Source organism: Ambystoma mexicanum, chromosome 6p, assembly GCF_040938575.1.
Source record: "Ambystoma mexicanum isolate Mex_15411 chromosome 6p, UKY_AmexF1_1, whole genome shotgun sequence".
NCBI lineage: Eukaryota > Metazoa > Chordata > Amphibia > Caudata > Ambystomatidae > Ambystoma > Ambystoma mexicanum.
The window spans coordinates 383,341,339-383,360,155 of record NC_090935.1 but is presented as its reverse complement, the minus strand read 5'-3'; the positions used below and the strand labels follow the sequence as shown (position 1 = coordinate 383,360,155).

Below are 18,817 nucleotides of genomic sequence, written 5' to 3'. Positions count from 1 at the left end.
TTTTTTAAAGGGGCATACCACCCACAATTCATAGAATAAAATTAGATTAGCCCCCGCAAATAACCAGTTCACAGCACATGCAGTGGATATGTGGGGGAGGGGGTGTCGCAAAAGTTCAAATTGTAGGGGCTTTGGATACTTTTAATGCTTCTTTACTAGCTCAACCAAACCTTCTACTAGATGCACTCCCTCCACCCCTTCACTCTTAGCCAAACTCCCTGAAGGAGTGGGCAGGGTTTGCAGGTCCAAATGAAGGCCTGGAGCAGGAAGCAAAGGCCTCTTTGGGAGGGTCCCTCAGAGCTTGGCATGTCATCTTTTCCCCTGTCTTCTAGGCCAGTCATTCTCACCTGAAGTACAGTAATGTGCACTGGGCTTCCTTCAGGAGGATTATTACTTCTGTCTGAATGGTCAATTGCTGGGCACACTGTCCCCATCGCTCCCCACAACCCATGAAGCCACATCCACCTCCTGCTCATATCTCCCCGAACATCGACTCTGCCATGTGACTGGCCCAAGAGACAATGGCGGATGTAGCAACTTAGGTTTGCAAGGCACAAACCTATTAGGTCATACAACAAAAGGACTTAAGATGGGGTTTGAAGTGACTTCATACACAATACAGTGCTACTTTGATGAAATGCTACTTCATACACAATACAGTGCTACTTTGGTGAAATGCTACTTCATACACAATGCAGTGCTACTTTGGTGCAATTCCAGGAATTCAAACCGATTGGCGTTTATTAAACATATGACCCTTGTATTAATCAATGACTTAAATAAATACAATGGTTAATTTAGCAAACTTACAGTCAAAAAGAGTGTCTGCATCTGTGAAGAAATCTATTGCACTCTCTCCTCCAGCGGTGACAGCCACAAGTGCAAGGGAATATGGTGTGTTTGGTTTCAGGCGCTTTGCAGTAAAGTTCTGTGCTTCTGGATTTCCAATAGTAAATCTGCATGCCGTTGAACCATCTAAAAAAGATAAATTAGGAAATGAGTGTGCACACTGATTGAGGAGAAAATTACCTTAAACAGACTACAGCTACCACAATTCCTTGAGACCTATTGAGACAAATTTGAAACACCTGAAAAGACAGCCTCCCTGATGATTGTTAGAGACATGAAAGCGCTTGGAGGAGAACAGCAACTTGAAATGCAGCAGGTATCTAACACTGGGAACCAGAGTGCGCGCCTCACCCACCCTCTGTTTTTCTACAAAATTGCAGACTGATTGAGGCTCTGCAGATGGATACAGATAATACAAAGAAATGGACATGTGTTTTATCCAAAAGGCAACATGAAAATCTAGGACAAGCATTGCAAAAGATAACAGTTTAGGCTTTTCTGTAGGAATTTGTCAGCTACTGCCATAATGGTACTACCTGGCCAAAAGATGGCAACAATTGACAATTGGTGTGAGTACCTAGGTATATAATGCCAGTACCTGGCAAAAGCCTAGCTAAAACTGTTAGCTTTGCCAATGCTTGTTTTTAACAGGACTGCAGTGCAACCAAGAGATGTGAGGACAAAAATATTGCATATAATTGCAGTGGCTGGTGCTACACTTGTCAAAGACATGTTTGTGCCATTAACTTCCAGAAGACTGCCTGGAAATAACACTGGCAGGCTCTAAACAGCAGAACGTTTGATATTACTCCATGAAGGGGCTAGCTCAACGAGATCCCAGCAGGGTGTGTTTTGGAATAGTAGGTCATGGGTGGGAATGGTCATAAGGATTGGCATGGCCATGGGCAGCTAATAAACAGAAAAACACAAGCAGTGTCCTAACCCACATCCACTATCCCTTCTTTCTGTACTACATTACAATAGTTTCAGCTGATATGTGGTACTAAAGTGCCACCTAATGGCCACAAGTAAATAGCGACATTTAGTTTCAGCAACTAGGAAAAGAAATAGACTGGAATTTAGGACACACATTGGCAAAACCCAGAGAGTCAGAACACATCTCCATAGGCCAGGCTTCCCCAACTACATGTAGAATCTCAACACCCACGGGGTAAAGAATCCGGAATACGTATTAAAAAAACAAACGTATGGTAGATTTGTTCGTACAGCCGAAAATTGTGAAAACATCTACCATACTGTAACACTGCAGCGAACAAGGGGAAGCAGGGGTTTCTCCCGCACCCTTGTTCATTGCAATGGCATTGGGTATTGTGGGGGTGCCCCCTGCTTCCTGAATAAAAAAGAGGACCCTGCGACGCCGTTCCCATCCACGTTCAGCGAAGGGAACTGGCATTGCAGGGAGTCAGTGGCACACAGCGAAGTGTGCCGCCAAAAGGTAGGTAAGTGGGTGGGGAGGAGCGGGTTAACAGAAATGTCTGTGGCAGAAGAAAAGCAAATTGTTTCGGTTTCGTTCAAATAACTTCGTTTTTTTCCGCTCAGACATTTCACTTTCGATTATTTCATGGACAACCCAAGAATATCTCACACTCTCTCACACACACACTCTCTCTCACACTCTCTCACTCACTCACTCACTCACTCACTCACTCACTCACTCACTCACTCACTCACTCACTCACTCACTCACTCCCTCCCTCCCCCCCTCCCTCCCTCCCTCCCACCACCTCTAACTTGCACTAATATGCTTGGACACTTAGTAATTCAAAGTAATTTCCATGGGCGTCCATCATTTTTTTTCTACCTTTTCGTTTCTTTATTTAGTTTGGTGTGCAGATTGTGGATTCTTCTGCTAACTTATCAATCAGAAATGGCCTTTGTAACGAGGGGCATTGGAATGGTTGGTGTAACCAATCTTCTAAACTGTAAGAAAAATTGTTCAATGTATGTTATGTTGATAAGTCAATTATTAAACATGCATCCTTAAACAGTTATGGGTTAATAAGGTCTGAGACTTTCTTTGGCAAGAGTTAGGCCCGGATGGGCCACTGAAAGGAGGACAGACACGCCGAGGTTGTGCGTATGTCTTGCACCACATAAACTGCCTAGAACATTTCCTCCCCCTTGCGTTCACCGTCATGTGACACTACCCATGTGACACGGCGTCGGTCTCTTAAGGAGACACGAACACTGCAACATCACCCCCGGACAAAATGTCCTTACAACGTTCTCAACATTCTTCAACCAGGCATGCTGGTTTCTTCACGGCACGTTGGGGCCGGCTGCTGGTGGCTTCTCCTGGATCTTCTTCTGGCCTCTCGGTTCTCTTTGTTCCTGGACGAGGTGAGAATCTTGGAGGCGTCCATAGTGTATCTCGAGGATCTATAAACATTGGTTTGGGATCTGTGGGCTGAAGTCTCTCATTTCCCTTTGTTGCCGTGAGCTGTTCCGGGTTATTTCCGGGTTATATTCCCCTGAAGGGGTATTGGCGCTTCGGCTTGGCTGTGCATTGGCATGCCATGCAGTTCCTTACCCATCGGTCTACTAAAGCGTCAATGAAAGGGAACCACATGTGGCAGCGCAGTTCTTCATTTTTGGCAGTCACCATGGTCCCTTTTATTGCCGTGACTTGTAGGGGCTGTGGGGCGAATCTGGAATCGGTCTTCTTGACCATTGCCTGTTGTACCAACACTTCATCTCCTACTTGAAGGACTTTTGGGCATGCTCTTCTTCTTTTGTCTGCCTGGATGCAGGCTCGTTCTTTCCACTCCGCGTCTCTCTCTAGGATTTCCGGATCTGTTTCTGGTTTGTTTGTCGGGTGTCGTATGATTCGTGTGCGAACTTGGTATTTTACCATGAGTTCGGCCGGGGTCCTGTTCGTGGCCTCATGTTGTGTGTTACGATAATCTCGAAGCATCCTGCATAGGGCCTGTTGTGGGTCGACATTTTCCAGTCTGGCTCTTTGTAATGTCTTTTTGATCGATGACATAAATCTCTTAGCCATCCCGTTGGCTTGCGGCCATAAAGGTGTTATTTTCTGGTGCTTGAACCCCAGGTACTTGGCGAATGTTGCAAAATCGTGGCTGCCGAATGGCGGGCCGTTGTCTGACTTGATGACGTCAGGTATGCCCCATTCGCTGACGACTTCATCAAAGACAGCTGCGACTTGGGCAAAGGCTGTGGATGAGGATCTCTTTACAATTGGGAACCTTGAATGTTCATCAATGAATAAGAGCAGGTATTCCCCTGATTCTAGGGGTCCATAAAAGTCCACTGCCACTTTTTCCCACGGGTGTTCTGGTATCTGTGTTGGCTGAAGGGGTATTGGCGCTTCGGCTTGGCTGTGCATTGGCATGCCATGCAGTTCCTTACCCATCGGTCTACTAAAGCGTCAATGAAAGGGAACCACACGTGGCAGCGCAGTTGTCGTTTGGTGTTCACTCCCCGGTGTCACTTGGGGGCTGTCTTGATTATGTCTGACCGTAGGGCTGCTGGGATTATTATTCTGCACTCTCTGAGTATGGCTTTGTCTTTGACGGCTAGCTCCGTATGGACTTTTGCTAGTCTCTCTAGTTCGTCTCGGTTCGCACCTGGATATGTTGTCAGAGATCTCCTGTAGTCCTTCCACTTGTGTTCAGTGAGGTGAATTGCCAGGGCCATGGACGGATCAGCTGCTGATGCCAGTGCGACGGCTTCTAGCGATATTGCTGGAGGCAGCGCATTTGTGATGACGTAGCTTATGTATTCCATGTCACCCTGTCCTGGTGTTGGCCTTCCTGTGGGTTATCTGGATAAATAGTCGGCTGGGTTGTGTTCACCCTCCCGGACGATGTATGATCTGATAATCGTACTCTTGTAGGCGGATGCCCCATCGTTCGATTCTAGGGGGCATTTTTGCTCGTGGGTTTCCAAATAGCGAAAGTATGGCTTGATGGTCCGTGATAAAGGTGAATCTCTTTCCTATTATGAAATTGTGAAAATGTTCACACGGCCAGACTGCCGCTAGGCTCTCTTTTTCTGCTTGGGAGTATGCAGATTCGGGGGGTGCCAGTGCCCTGCTGGCACATGCCACTACGTGTCTCGGGTGGGGGTCAACTCTGTTGGTCTGGGCGAGTATGGCACCCAGTCCTACTGAGCTTGCGTCAACCACTATTTCGGTGTGCCAGTCCGGGTCGAAATAGGCCAGTTTTCTGGCTTCTGCTAGGGATTGCTTGATGGTGTCGAATGCCTCTTGGCATTCTGCAGTCCAGGCGAAGAGCATGTTTTTCTGTAGCAGTTTTCGGAGTGGTTCGGTGATTGTGGCGTAGTGCGGTATGTACCTTGCGCAGTATCCTGCCATGCCCAGGATTGATCGTACGTCCGCTATTTGTGTTTGTTCTTGTAGGTTGAAGATTGTAGCAACTTTGTCGGGGTCTGGGGTCATTCCGTCTGCAGAGAATATGTGACTGAAAAATGTTAACTTGCTTTTGTCTTGTCAACATTCAAGGTGAGGCCTGCGTCTTGGATGGCTTTGAATGTGGCACAAAGGGCGATGTCATGTTCTTCTTTCGACTGCCCATACACAAGAATGTCATCACTGTAGTTCAGTGCACCTCTAATTGGCCGAATGATTTGTCTGATGGCCTCGTGGAAAATTTCTGCGGCTGAAGATATGCCGAAATTTAGACACTTGTAGCGGAATAATCCATTGTGCGTGGCAAAGGTGGTGATTCCTCTCGATTGTGGATGGAGTACCATCTGGTGGTACCCTTGATTCAGGTCTAGTTTGGAGAAGAGAGTGGACTTATTCAGTTGAACAATCATGTCCTCGATTCTGGGGCCTGGGTGTCGTTCACGCTGAATCGCGGTGTTGGCTACTCGCATGTCCACACAGAGTCTGTTTTGTCCTCTGTCCTTTGGCACTATTACCAATGGGGAGACCCACGGGGTCGGGCCCGTCGCTGGTTCGATTAGTCTGTCTTCCAGGAGTTGTCAGAGTTCGGCTGACACTGCGACTTGGCTGACACTGCGGCTTGGAGGTGGAAGCCAACCCTCCTTGGATGTTGTGGAACGGGTCGGACAGTGGGATCAATATGGAGTTTCAGTGGGGCTCCTTTTAGTTTCTCTAGGCCCTTGCAGATGAGAAGGAATTCTTTCACGATGGTGTCTTTTGACATTGTCTCTGTACACGTGGGCCCTGAACGGACGTTGAACACGCTATCTCTTGTCTCAGGTGTTGGTACTGTCGAGTGGATTTTGTCGCCTTCTTGCACGTGTATGTCTATGAGTCCTAGGCAGGAGGCAGTTCTGTTTTGGTTGGACTGTGAATGACGTGAATACTTGTCGTGGTGGAGTGGTCGCCGTGGATGAGACACCGACCGAAAGAGCCAATTGTTTGTAGAGGGGTTTCAGCACCCCATTGATATATCTTGGACTCGGATGGCGTTGGGGCTGGTTTGTTGGGAATCTGGTGGAACTCCTTCTCACCCAGTATGTTGACGGTGGCTCCTGTGTTGACTAGGAAACAGAATGGTCTCCCTCCTATATCCACCGGTATCTTCGGTGCTTCACGTGCTTCTCCTTCATCCATGATAAGATTGACGTATTCGTCATGTGGATATTGGTCCTATTGATTGACTTCATATTCGAGACCTTGTTGGTCCACTTCATAGTGGGTGTGATGAGTTGGGGGTCCATCATATTCATCTCTTATGTGGGATACTTGCTCGTATCCTTCAACTCCCTGGGTCTCATCAGGCGGGTAGACATCTTCGACCACTCTGACGTACCTTCTTGGGTTTTGGTGATATGGCCGTGTTTGGTAGGCTTGAGCTTGTGGGTTTCTGTTGGGTATTTTGAATTGAGGGGCAACAGGTGGTATTTGTGTCGGAAATGGTCTGGCTTCCCTGCAGACTGACTGAAAGTGTCTCTCTCTGCCGCAGTTGCCACATCTCTGGGACAGTGCGGGGCAAGTCCCTGCATGAGGGAATGCCATCCCACAGCGGTAGCATTGGCGTTGGGTTCTCGGTGTCATTGAATGGTTGGGATTGAGGACTCTCTCCGTTGTTCCGGTGGCATTGGACTGCATTGCCGCTATCGTTTCATTCTTATCCTGTTTTGTCGAAGCAGTGCCTATTATCTGTGACACTTGTTTTTTGACCCTTTCTAAAATCATAGCCATCTGACTTACTTCCTCTATGGTGATCAGCTTTTTGAGGAGTTGTTTCTTGAGGGTCTCGGATACACATCCTTCGATTACTCTCAAACGTATGGCTTCATCAAGTGAGAGGCATGGAATTGGCAGTTCGCTCCTTTTATTCATAGGCGGGTGATGAACTCGTCGACGGTCTCGTCGATCCTTTGCGTGCACTGATTAAATATCTACCTTTCATAGTCCCTACTGGGCTCAATTACCAGTCTTCTATTCAGTGCCGCGATTAGAGTTGGGAAGTCAGCTTGTTCAGCCGTCGGAATGGTTTTCAACAGAACTTTAATGTCATTTCCTGTAAGGTTTAGAAACATGCTGCGTAGTCTTGGTGACTTTTCTTCTCCCGCGGCATCTATGAAGGTATTAAAGTCTTCTAACCATTCAACCCACCTTGGGCCCTTGTCAGCTTGTGGCATCATGGAGAAAGGGGGGGCATGCACCATGCCGTGGTTGCTGTGTTTCCTGTAGGGGTTGGAGCTTGTTTATCTTGGGGCGAGCTCATGGTGCGGTGGTGGTGGTGAGCGGGGTGTGTGTCACTGTTGGTCATCTCGGATTGTGCCCCCTGTGGTTGCAGCAGGTGGATGGGCTTGGACCAGCCGTCTTATGTGTTGACTGTCGGTGCGGGGTATCACCCACCTTCCTCAGGAGTCTGCTGTAGTCTGCTGGGCCTTGGTTGTGACCGCTGGCAGATTGCCGTGCAGTCGATGTGTGGGGGCACTTCACGTGCACCCTGGAGGAGTTGTCTTTGCCAACGTGGAGTTGTCACTGGAGGATGGGCCACGTGGAGTTGAGGTCTGGCCTGGATTGAGGAGGGCTTGGGCCTGGGATCAGGCGTCCGCACCTGCGGGCCAGACTCGGGTCGCAGTGTGGAGGAGGAGGAGGAGGTCGGGTGTGGGATCACATGCGCCGGCAATGCAAGGCGGGCCGGGGTCGGTCCGTTGGATGTGGGAGGAGGAGGCGGGCCTGGGGGCAGGCTGGAGGTGCCTGCGGCGTGCTTCTGAGCGGGATCGCTGCCGGAAGATGGAGGAGGAGGAGGAGGCGGTCCTGGAGAGCACCTCGTCGCCAGTTGTTAGGCCCAGATGGGCCAATGAAAGGAGGACAGACATGCCAAGCTTGTGCGTACGTCTTGCTTTATTACTAGCACCACATAAACTGCCTAGAACATTCCCTCCCCTTTGCGTTCCCCGTCACGTGATGCTACCCACGTGACACAGTGCTGGTCTCTTAAGGAGACACAAACACTGCGACAGCAATGCCTGCAGGAATATCTATTTAAATATTTGTGGCCATGTGGTGCAACTATTATTCCCCTAATATAAAGGCATGTTTGAGATGGTACCACCTAGCTGTCACAGCACTGTTTCCTTGTGAACAACTACAGATCAGGTAGCTGACAGCCTGCAGTCTACATGAAATGCGTCTTGAATTAGTATTGCCTGTATGTGGTGACTGGTATTTGTAAGGTGCCAAGCAGGGGGACGCTCTGAACTGGGGCTGAAACCTAGAAGCTGTGACTGTATTGCATTCAAGTACAATGGTCATAATGTTTTCAACATACCCCACGTGCCTGAGCCTAACATCCACCCTGAAGTTGCCTGGGGCTGTGGGAGACTGTGGCACAGAATAGCTAAGCCTGGCACAAGGCTATGGAAAGAGTTGGGTCTCTGTACTTATTGCAAGAGAAACCACTACCCATAAGCACCTGGCATGATGAAATATCTTCTATGGACATCATTTGTATCATACCAAACTTTCTACAGGAACTGTGGCAGGTTTGATGGCAGAGTCTAGTTCCATACCTGACACAAGACGACAGAGAGTTAGATCTCTGCGCTCCATGGCAGGAAAACCCTTCATCCTTTAGCACCTGTCAGGTTTAATATTAATCATCAAGTGTGCCATTGGTCTACCCTCAAAACATCTAGGAGCCCATTATTCTTACCTTTGTGTAAATGAGTAACATCAGGTGTCCTCAATAGCTCACCTACACAATTTGGTCACTAAAACAACAAGCATGTACACTTGAAATATGTGTTAAATGTTAAAGGTATTTGTACCGCGCACCGTCACCAACGGAGTTGGTCCCCAGGCGCTCTGGCAGATCTGCGAATGAGAAGGTGGGATGGGTTAGTAGGTGAAGCGGGAGTAGGGTAGTGAGAGGAGTGGTGTTCTGTTGGCAGTTTCAACTTGGTATACACCGGGTGCTGAGCTTCGGTGCGAGTATTGGATCGAGTCAGACCTTGTGTGCTGCTGGTGTTGTTTATGTGTTGTTGCAGTGTTGTGAAGTGCGTGCAGGTTTTTGTGTGAGAGATGGTTGTGTGAGATAAGTCTGCAGAGATGCTGAGTTTTGTGTTAGTCGGTTTGTATGAAGGTTGACAGAAGTTCAGAATTCTATCCGAGTATGGCACTCGCCAATCCTCCCAATTTCATCGGGTTGGGCAAAAGGCAATAGAAACACAAAGAATGTTCACACTCATAATTAGCATTCATGCATGTTTATCTTCCTCTAGAGATATGTAAGCACTAAAAATCGTGCAGCCAAACAAGAAGTACCCAATATTAGCAATAATGTTGTTGAATATAGGCCTAGCATTCTACTCTATTTAGATTCACTTCTAGAAATGTAAATCCTACCACCAATCAATGGGTAGAGCTACCTAAAATATGGCACAGTATAATGTAAAGATATAATCCCAGTACTGCAGTCAGGCTTGCCGAGCTAGTGGGCAGGTGATATTATCCAAACCACTGTATACCAATTAAATGGAAAGGGTTTTTTAAAAAGAATGATCAAAATACATGCCTTCTGTTGGGCAATAACCTACAAAAAATCTAAAACAATGGATATAAAGGCAGGTAAAACATATTAAATCTACCTTCTAGATTCCTCATTTCCATTTATTAGTGCCCATGTAGGACCACTTATCCTGGCATGAGAACTACAAGCAGGAGCATAGCTTTTTAAATGCACTTTGACCAGACTTCCCGTGCACTGTAGGTCAGTGTATTGCCACACACCAGAGAACGGTTAGAGGTTAGCCTGAACATTCCCCAGGCCCACTTTTGATTGTCCCAGGTCATGGATAAGAAAATAATGCCAGAGATCATTAAAAAAAAGATTAATTGAGCTGACAAAATATAGAAGCAAGCATAAAATTCTAATTTGGAAATGTTTCCATCGACCTGGAATCAACACTCTAACAGGGAAGAGGAGGAAACCAGGCGGGAATCGGGCCCGGTTTGGTTTTCAACTGTGGGACTGCTGCATTTTTCTGTTTTCCTCTGTCGCTCTTCGTGTGGCTCTTGTTAGTTGACCAACATCACCTTTTTGTAAAAAATGTTAATGCAATTATATACGAATAAAAGAAAAAAAAATGTTTCCATTTGCCCATTTTTAGGGTCAGAAAGGAGACACATTTTCTCCATAGATTAGCATTGTTTTTTTTTACAAAAGGACTGTGGAAATGATCGGCTTGGTGATGTTATAACCTGTAATCTACATCTCCTACCACAATAAAACAGTGTGGCCACAACAAATCTCAACCAGCCTACAAAAATGAACCAGCAGGCTGGCCTTTTTCCAATAGCTTAACATTAGAAAATACAGGGGAAATGTTGTGAAAACAACCATTAAATGGTGCCCTCCTATAACCGTGAATTATTTAAGTGTTGGGCTTGTTTTTTCTCACTATGCAATTGAATTACATGGATGAAAGCCAAATTGCACTGCAGGTGCATTCTTTATAATGGAGGATCCAGAGTACTTCTAAAATGCATCCTATTTATTATTCAAGGGCATTTAATATTTCTAAAACAAGCAATGATTTTAACAATGCATTATATCTCTAAGCCATCAGGATGCAGCTGAACACTTTCTATGTATTAATACTTTGTTTTATAGCAAATCAATTTGATTTGCTTGGTTAACATGGCAGCCTCTCTGTGTTCAAATGACTCACTAATAATTAAAACAGAGCACATTTCAAATGAATAAACAATTAGTGGGGCATACGGGGAGTCCAGGTAGTTACCACCCAGCATCTTTATTGGACTGTTCACTCTGTTGGAACATTCTTATTAAAATAGCTGAATGCACTGAAATAAACAATATTCATGCCTCACTTGAATTGGGACTGTAAAGCAAGTCGACAGTCAACATCAATGCTTACATTTCTATCTGTTAATGGATAGTTGCAAGTACATTTTTTCTAAGCGGTTTGTGATTTGTCAAACAGCAACCTTTTGTGTGATACATGGACATTGCCACAGCTTTGATTATGTTGACCGAAATAAACTATGTTAGGGTGTATTTTAAAGATTTTGGTAATAATACATGAGGGAAATACGTCCTCTACACAATATCCTTCTTTTGGTTTTGTCACTGAGGTATTTGCTATTTGATGGGGGCCTGGTAGGCTTGAGGGGAGTCAGTAAAGGCTGTTTCCAGGACCCCATTTATTTTATAAAACATTTTTGCTAATAGCCTATAAAAGGTCTTCTGTGCCTTTGGGGCTGGTTTGCCCTCTGCTGGGGTTCTTCATATTCCAGTACTACCCTATGCTGACGATTGTACCCTGCTAGCAAGAACTCCAACAAGGATTACAAATCCTGGTGGACACCTATACTAAATATATAGAGAGTTTGGGGCTAAAGATGAATGCACATACATTTGCAGTTTTAACTTTTACACCAACAGAAGGAAAAAGGCACCCAGATGTTTTAGAAGATGTAACAGTGCGATTCAGATTGTGAAAAAGTGCCACTATTTAGGACATTTCAGCAAAACTTCTCAAGTTTTTGTCATGTTTCTAAGCAAGCTATTAGAATGAAGCAAGCGATTGGTGAAATTTTCACTTTCAGTAAAAATAGGAAGGCTGAACCAATTAATTTTATGCTGAAGATGTATAAAGCTCTGGCATATTTAGTCACATTATTAGGCACTGCTATCTGTGGAATTATCAATGGTATAATCTTGCAGCCTGCATAGTATAATGATTGTAAACACATTTTAAGATTACTGCAATCGGACAACAGACTTTGCGGTCATGTGGAGTTGGGACATGATTTCTTAGAGCACTGTGTGAGGAGCCGGGAATGAGACATGGACACAGAGAGCTTCTGATTGCGGTCAAACTTTTATTTAAATGAAAAAATGGGGGGGGATTGCAAATGCCTCACTATCCCTACTGTAGGAAGTAGTTCGCTACCTTCCCTAACTAAATCAAAACTAATGGGTCTGTCCTTTCTCAAGATGTCCAAAGCAAAAATGAGTCCTGTGTCCTAAATTCTATTCTGGCCCTTCCACTCTAAAACGAACTCTAAGGTGCAAAGGATATTTTCTCTGATTCTCAAAAGTGAACACATGCTTGACTCCAACACAAAAGGATGAATCAAACCAAAAGTTCCAAGTGGACAATTTTCAATATTACAGGAAATGGCTCCCTTCACCAGACTTCTTTGACCAAAATGAAAAGTTCCAACAAAGAATAACCAAGTTCCTTGTAAGCCAGAAGATACCGGTCTTCTCTTGAGATGTTCACAGTTCCTGGGGAAATGGATCCTTTCACCAGATTTCTCTTCAAGTTCAAGAGAGCTCAAAATCCTAAGGGTATGTGTCTTCCTTGAGATTCTCCTTTCACTGTGTTCCAATTTGGGTGAGGGTTACAGACTCACAGATCACCTGGTATACTCTCCTGCCAGGGTTTGTATACTGTCTTTTCCACTTTCTTGCACACACCTGGACTCTATTTTATTACACACACTTGACTTTGCCTAGTATACTCATCTGACAGGTCTTCAATACAGTCTTTCAAACACTTGGTTTGCAATTTCATTGTATACACTTGACTTTGCCTGGTATACTTTCTGGCCAGGCCTCGCAAGCAGTTACTTTCTCTTGTAGCCACAAAATGATATTTGCCCAACGTTGGCTTATCTATTCTGGTTTAACAAAGTTCGTATCGATATTTGCTTCTTTCGCCATACATTGGGTATCTGCCCCTTCTCTCAAAACATTCACATTCACTTTGCTTTCTCCTCTCAGATATGGGTTTAGTGACCCGGTCGTGGCGTGGTTCATAAATCTGTTAACCTCTTCATAGGTTCCAGTTTACGTCTCTCGCGTTAATTCTACGGAGCGGCAAACACTTAAGTAATCCAGTAACCTGTCTGTCTTCCCTGGGTTTACCGGGTACTTTAAGTGTCCCTTGCGTCTCTCTATGTCTGTTTCACTCAATCTGTTGGCTCAGCATGCGTCCCGTTAGCCACTGGGCCTTTTCTGTTCCCTTTACTGCCATGCATGGTTCCTGCTGCCACGCCCTTTCTGGCGGCAGGTTTTCTGTATTTGCGTTCCTCTTCTCTCTGTCTGCGCTCAGTCTCTCGTTACTTTCCCTGGCATGCTTTGCCTCAGCGTTCTTGGTGTCAGCACTAGCCATGGTAAACCTCGGCCTCTGCAGCTCTCTTTTGCATCTTTGAGCTGCGGCATATTTAAAGTTTCCAGCATGATTGAACAACATCCAAAGACTAGACCACTGCGCTGGTTTACCGGTCTTAGTCATCTTCATTGTTCTCTCCCTCTTTCTCTTCTCGATTGTTCACCCGCTGTTCCTTGTATGATCCTGAGGAGGCTGATGTTGGACTTTATTGGGAGTAATCATTACAGCTCCCTGCCTCTTCCTCGTCTCAGTTATTGACATACCATTCATTGTGTGATATTGGGGAATACTTGAAGTGTTCCTGACACATGATTGAGGGGGAGTGTTACAATATGCCATCAGGGCATGCACAATGGAGGGAACATCCTTAAAAGGGAATGGGGTGTGTGTGACTTCCTCTGATGATATTGTGTCCTCCCCCTGATTGTCGCTTCCCCCCACGCGGTCCTCCCTCATATAGCTGCGCCCAGGATCATGATCAGGTAGCAGCTGCTGCCCCCTGGCCACATGGGGAGAAATTATGATATGATATGGCATTTGTAACGTGCCTATACACAAGTGTTTCAAGATGCGACGAGGCAAGGGAGGGGGAACAGAGGGAGGACAGAGACAACGATCTTACTAGGCCAGAGTCGTAAGGAGTGATGACATCATCACAACTGTTTTTACATAGCCCAATTAAATTTTGTTTATGTTGCTGGGGAACGAGCAGGCAAAGCTTAAATTACTTATTGTGAAAACAGTATGGGGCAGTGACAGGAAATATTAAATATACCTTTTATGTCCTATGTGAAAAGGGAATCAGAGATCATTAATTTAGATTCTTCTATTGAGAATGTTCCATTTTTGAGCATGCTAGAGAAACTGAATATTGAAAAAGTAAAGGAATAAGTATACTGGTTGTCGTGAGGATTACATGTTGCTAAACATGTCTAATGGGATCAAGACCATAACAACCAGTTCATTGAGTTGCCAATCATATCTGAACTGGTTACCTTTTGCTAAGCATTTGCCATTTAAAATATATTTGCATTTTAATAGCTTACCCTTAAATATTATGGCAAAGCACCTTGGAGCTGAAGAGATTTTTCCTATTGTGCCATCTGCCTTATAATCTAATGTCATTTTCTCGTCTTCTGATCCCAGTATAAAGAACCTAGAAGGACAACTTAGATTCCTATTTTAAAAGTGTCTAATTTTAGCCAGTGCTGCCCGGCAGAATTCCATTTATTACTTGCGTCATCTCCCTATTGCACGTGGGCACTTTTGTTCGATCTTCTCCTAAAATGAGTAATCAATTATAACATCATGATGATTCCTGTAAAGTATGCATTGCATAGTACTGCTACTTTTTTCTCGCGACATGTTCAAATGGTATTGTAACATTTTTGTCATGTTTTAAGTTGGTTTAATGCTATGAAGAAATACATAGCAGGTCATTTAAATTGTTTTTATATACTTTTATGGTTGTGTTTTACAAGCCAAAATAAGGTTTTTGATTAATTAAATAAACAATCTAATGCTATGTAGAAATACACAGCAGGTCATTTTGATAAAAATGCAAATTGCATGTAAGGCACCACCAAGGTTTACACTTACGTGCTTTTGGGCCCCCTGCATGCAATTTTCAACTTTGCAAGGTGGAGTAAAACGAGGCAAAATTGTCATTACTCCTTACTTTTACTTTCTGCAAAATATGTGTTGCAGGTTTTGTTTACTAATGGATTCCTATGAAATACACCTATTCAATACACACCTGCTTTCTATGGAATACACCTGCTCATAAGCGAATTTCATTTGTATTAAGCATGAATGAAAATCATATGCAGTCGTAAAGCGAAATGTTTACACAAGAGAAAATAAGAAAGTATGGTGGAGATGCTAACTTCGCTGTGGGCCTCTCCGCCACCCTCTGTCAGCATGACCCTCATTGAACTGCACTGGCTCTTGTTTCAAGCCCTTATCTCCAAATCCTGCTGCATCATCTACAAGGCTGTCAACGAGAAGTCCCCGAGCTACCTCCCTGAAATAATCAGCATCCATCTCTGGAGGCCTACAATCACTAGAAGTAAGGACATGTGCAGACTTGAACAGCGCTGGTGCAGGAAGGAAAGAACCAGAAGTCAGACCTTCTTCATCTATGCCCTCCAAGACTCTGGGACGTCCTCCCAGTCAACGTCAGACTCACCCACTCGCTTGTACAGTTCAGAAAGGAGCTCAAGCCCTCCTCTTCAAGCAATAGCTCTTCCCTAATAGCTAGGTCCACCAACCCTCCTCTCCCCACCCGAGACTGGGTGATCTGATCCCTACTGTTTCCTCCCATGGTTGCTTGTAGATCCCTTGATGACAAATTGCCACCTTCCCCCGCCCCAGTTGTCTGCTCCCCACACACTCGTTTTTCTACTCCCCTCACTATGTTCTTCCTCCTAAGATTGTAAAGCTAGATCCACACTCGCTAAATTCTCTGATAATAATGTCTTATGCTTCGATTTGCCAACCCGCAGGGTGCAAAATATCCCCCCTCCCCTAAAGTTTTGCATTTAAAAACAAGGCAAAGTAAATCAAATTGAGCACATTCAGTGTTGATTCAGTGAATATTTAGTTTTTCCAAAACAATGCACAAATAACAATAGGCCTGTGTCATGAAATGCATTTTGAACTAATGAGAGCTTTTAGATTTCAATGCATGTATGGTTGTGGAAGGATAAAACATTATATCCAATAGGTAAGTTGTTTACTTATGTTCTAACAAACAGCTTACTTTAGTGTGTAAGCCGTGCAGGCTCTGCTTAAAAACAATATGCGACAGGCTCTGAAATGAATAGTGCATGTTGTGGCCGGTGCAGTGCAGCTCGGGGTCAGGTTCCTTGTGGGGTATGGGCATCACGCATCCAACAGAGAGCAACTAGAATACCATTTTGAGGATTGAGGTTATCTATATTGAGGTGATATGCATTCAATATTAACACATTTTTTATACGAAACAAATGCGGCTCTCAAATTGGGAAGGTTTATAATTCGGTTACCTGGAAGAGCATACGGTTCCGATCCCACCAAACTGCATGCACCCTGCTTGCTTTTAATGTACATATAGTAACCAATGATGAAACCTTTCTGTGACTCATTGTGAGTGTACTGAGGATTCCAGGTCACGGTGAGAGAGTTGGGATGGATTTCAACGATATTCAATGAATGTTTAATTGCAGGTGCTATGGTGAAAAATAAATTAAGAATTTTATTGATTTTCAAGTGTTACATAGAATGCAAAATGATGTACAATGAAATCGAGAATTGCATTAGAGCACTCTGCAAGCTCTGACAAGCAAAAGTCGTAGGCCAGTTGATTTCATCCCTACAGAGGGAGTATAGGTAATCTTATTTGAATTAGATTTCTCCATTAACACCAAATACAAACACATTAATATACAAAAAGTATCAAAGCATAAAACCTTCCCTATAAGATAATACATTCCTCCCCCCCATCATTAAGACATCAAAAAGTTAAAAGATTACAATGCGGTTAGGAGTCTGTAATGGTGTGCAGTTAAAATGTCGAATGAATAATTTCGAATGCATTAATTTCGAAAAAAATAATGTCGAAAAAAAATGTCAAATATTTATTTTTTTATTGTATATTTTTTGGGGGGTTTGGCTAGTAAAAAAGGGTTATTAAAAAAACAGGGGTTTGGGGGGGAACCTCCCATTAAAAAGAAAAAAAAAATTCGAATTTTTTTTCCGACATTATTGATTCGAAATTAATGCATTCGAAATTATTGAATTCGAAAATATCACTATAAACCGTCTGTAATCTGTTCTAAGCAATTCCTGTTATGCTTGAGACAACATAGTTCATGTTTATGTGAGCCGCCGAGACAGAGCCTCTTTTATGTATTGAAACAGACTAAAAATAAAATGTGTTGTAACAATTCATTATTAAAAACAATGCTTCCTAATAAAATCCAATATTAAATTTCATAAAATAGGGGTTTAGCTACTTCCTTCTTAAATAAATGTAACTTTAGCAAATTCGTAGGAAGTGTCGCAAATCTTCATCCACTCCCATTCCACAATGGCACCTCAGAGACATAGCTCCCTCTGCCCCATGTCTACGGGCATTTGGAGGTAGCATGTTAAGTCAGGTCATCAAGATTAATCTCCTGCACTCATGGGAATTTATTTAGCAGACTTCCTATTTTACGCCCAGAAACTGCCTCATGGTATATCGTATAGGGCAAGAGAGGGTAAATTCCCAACCTTTCTCCTGTCTGCCCCCCAGTCTAGCATGAGTACTTTTTCCGTTAAATCCTTTTTAAATTTGTTGTAATGCTTTCAAATGTGGTAGATCCCATTCTAGTAAAAGTTAGCACCCTTCATTAGACTATTTGTACTTCACTTTGGCCTTGGATTTAGTCATTTTCCCTAGAGCTTTTTGTATATTTGGGTTCACCAGAACAACTGGAGAACCCAAACAAGTGCCATCAAAACCCAACATGTGTCGGCGTCTTCAAAAAGAAAGCACTGAATTGCAAACACGCCAGGGCAACAATGATAGGCACCCCTAATCGCACAGCACTGTTTGGGGTGCCAGGAGGGAGGTCAGTTGATCTTTTCAGGGTTTTATTCTGCAGTACCTCTAATTGGGTGCAGTTGGTGTGACCCCAGATTTCACTACCATATAATACTATCGACCCCACCTTGAACCTGTACACTTGTAAACATTTTTTTAGAATGCAATCCCCAAATTTGTGGTAGAATCTTAATAAACCTCTCAACCGAAGTGTGGCCTACTCAATGAAAGATTGTAAGGCCAAAGTAGCCGTATGTATCCATTATTTATGTTCTCTCTTGATTTGGTGCCTGGTGTAACAATGGTTTCTTTTCCCAAAAAACATTATTTTGGTTTTAGTCATATTACGTTTTAGTCAATTTCTGGGGGAAAGATTTATCTGCATACTCCAGGTTCTGCTGCAAGCCACCCGGAGTCTGATCGAGGTGTTGTTGGTGAGCTAAGGCGATACAGTTCAGACTAATACATTATTTTGTGCAGACTGGGATTGAGATTGGTAGCAAGGTCCCTAGCAAATGGAAGTGCACCATCCGCCTATAGCGAGATAATCTTCGGTAACCTGTTAAATTGCACACCCATACAAGCATGATTATGCATATGTTAACAGGCCAGAGGTTTCACTATGACCGTGAAGAGGAGAGGCGACAGGGGCAGATATGCCTCATATCTCCCCTCAGCTCCATGGAAGATGTCAGTAGATTAACACTAACTCTAGTAGTAGGCTGAACACACAGTAGTTTAACAGAGAGATAAAGTAGGTAC

General features: G+C 44.1%; 1 protein-coding gene across 5 annotated transcripts in view; it reads right to left on the bottom strand.

Moving 5' to 3' along the window:
* OSMR (oncostatin M receptor) overlaps window positions 1-18,817 on the bottom strand; it is a 608,749-nt gene that overhangs the window by 182,769 nt on the left and 407,163 nt on the right. For 4 of the 5 annotated variants that reach the window (XM_069627159.1, XM_069627158.1, XM_069627160.1 and 1 more), the window contains 2 exons: window positions 16,515-16,697; window positions 811-975 (listed from right to left, as the gene is read on the bottom strand). In XM_069627159.1, the coding sequence (XP_069483260.1) occupies window positions 811-975; window positions 16,515-16,697 (348 nt within the window). The remainder of the gene's footprint in view (window positions 1-810; window positions 976-16,514; window positions 16,698-18,817) is intronic. The other variant, XM_069627161.1, reaches the window with a different exon arrangement.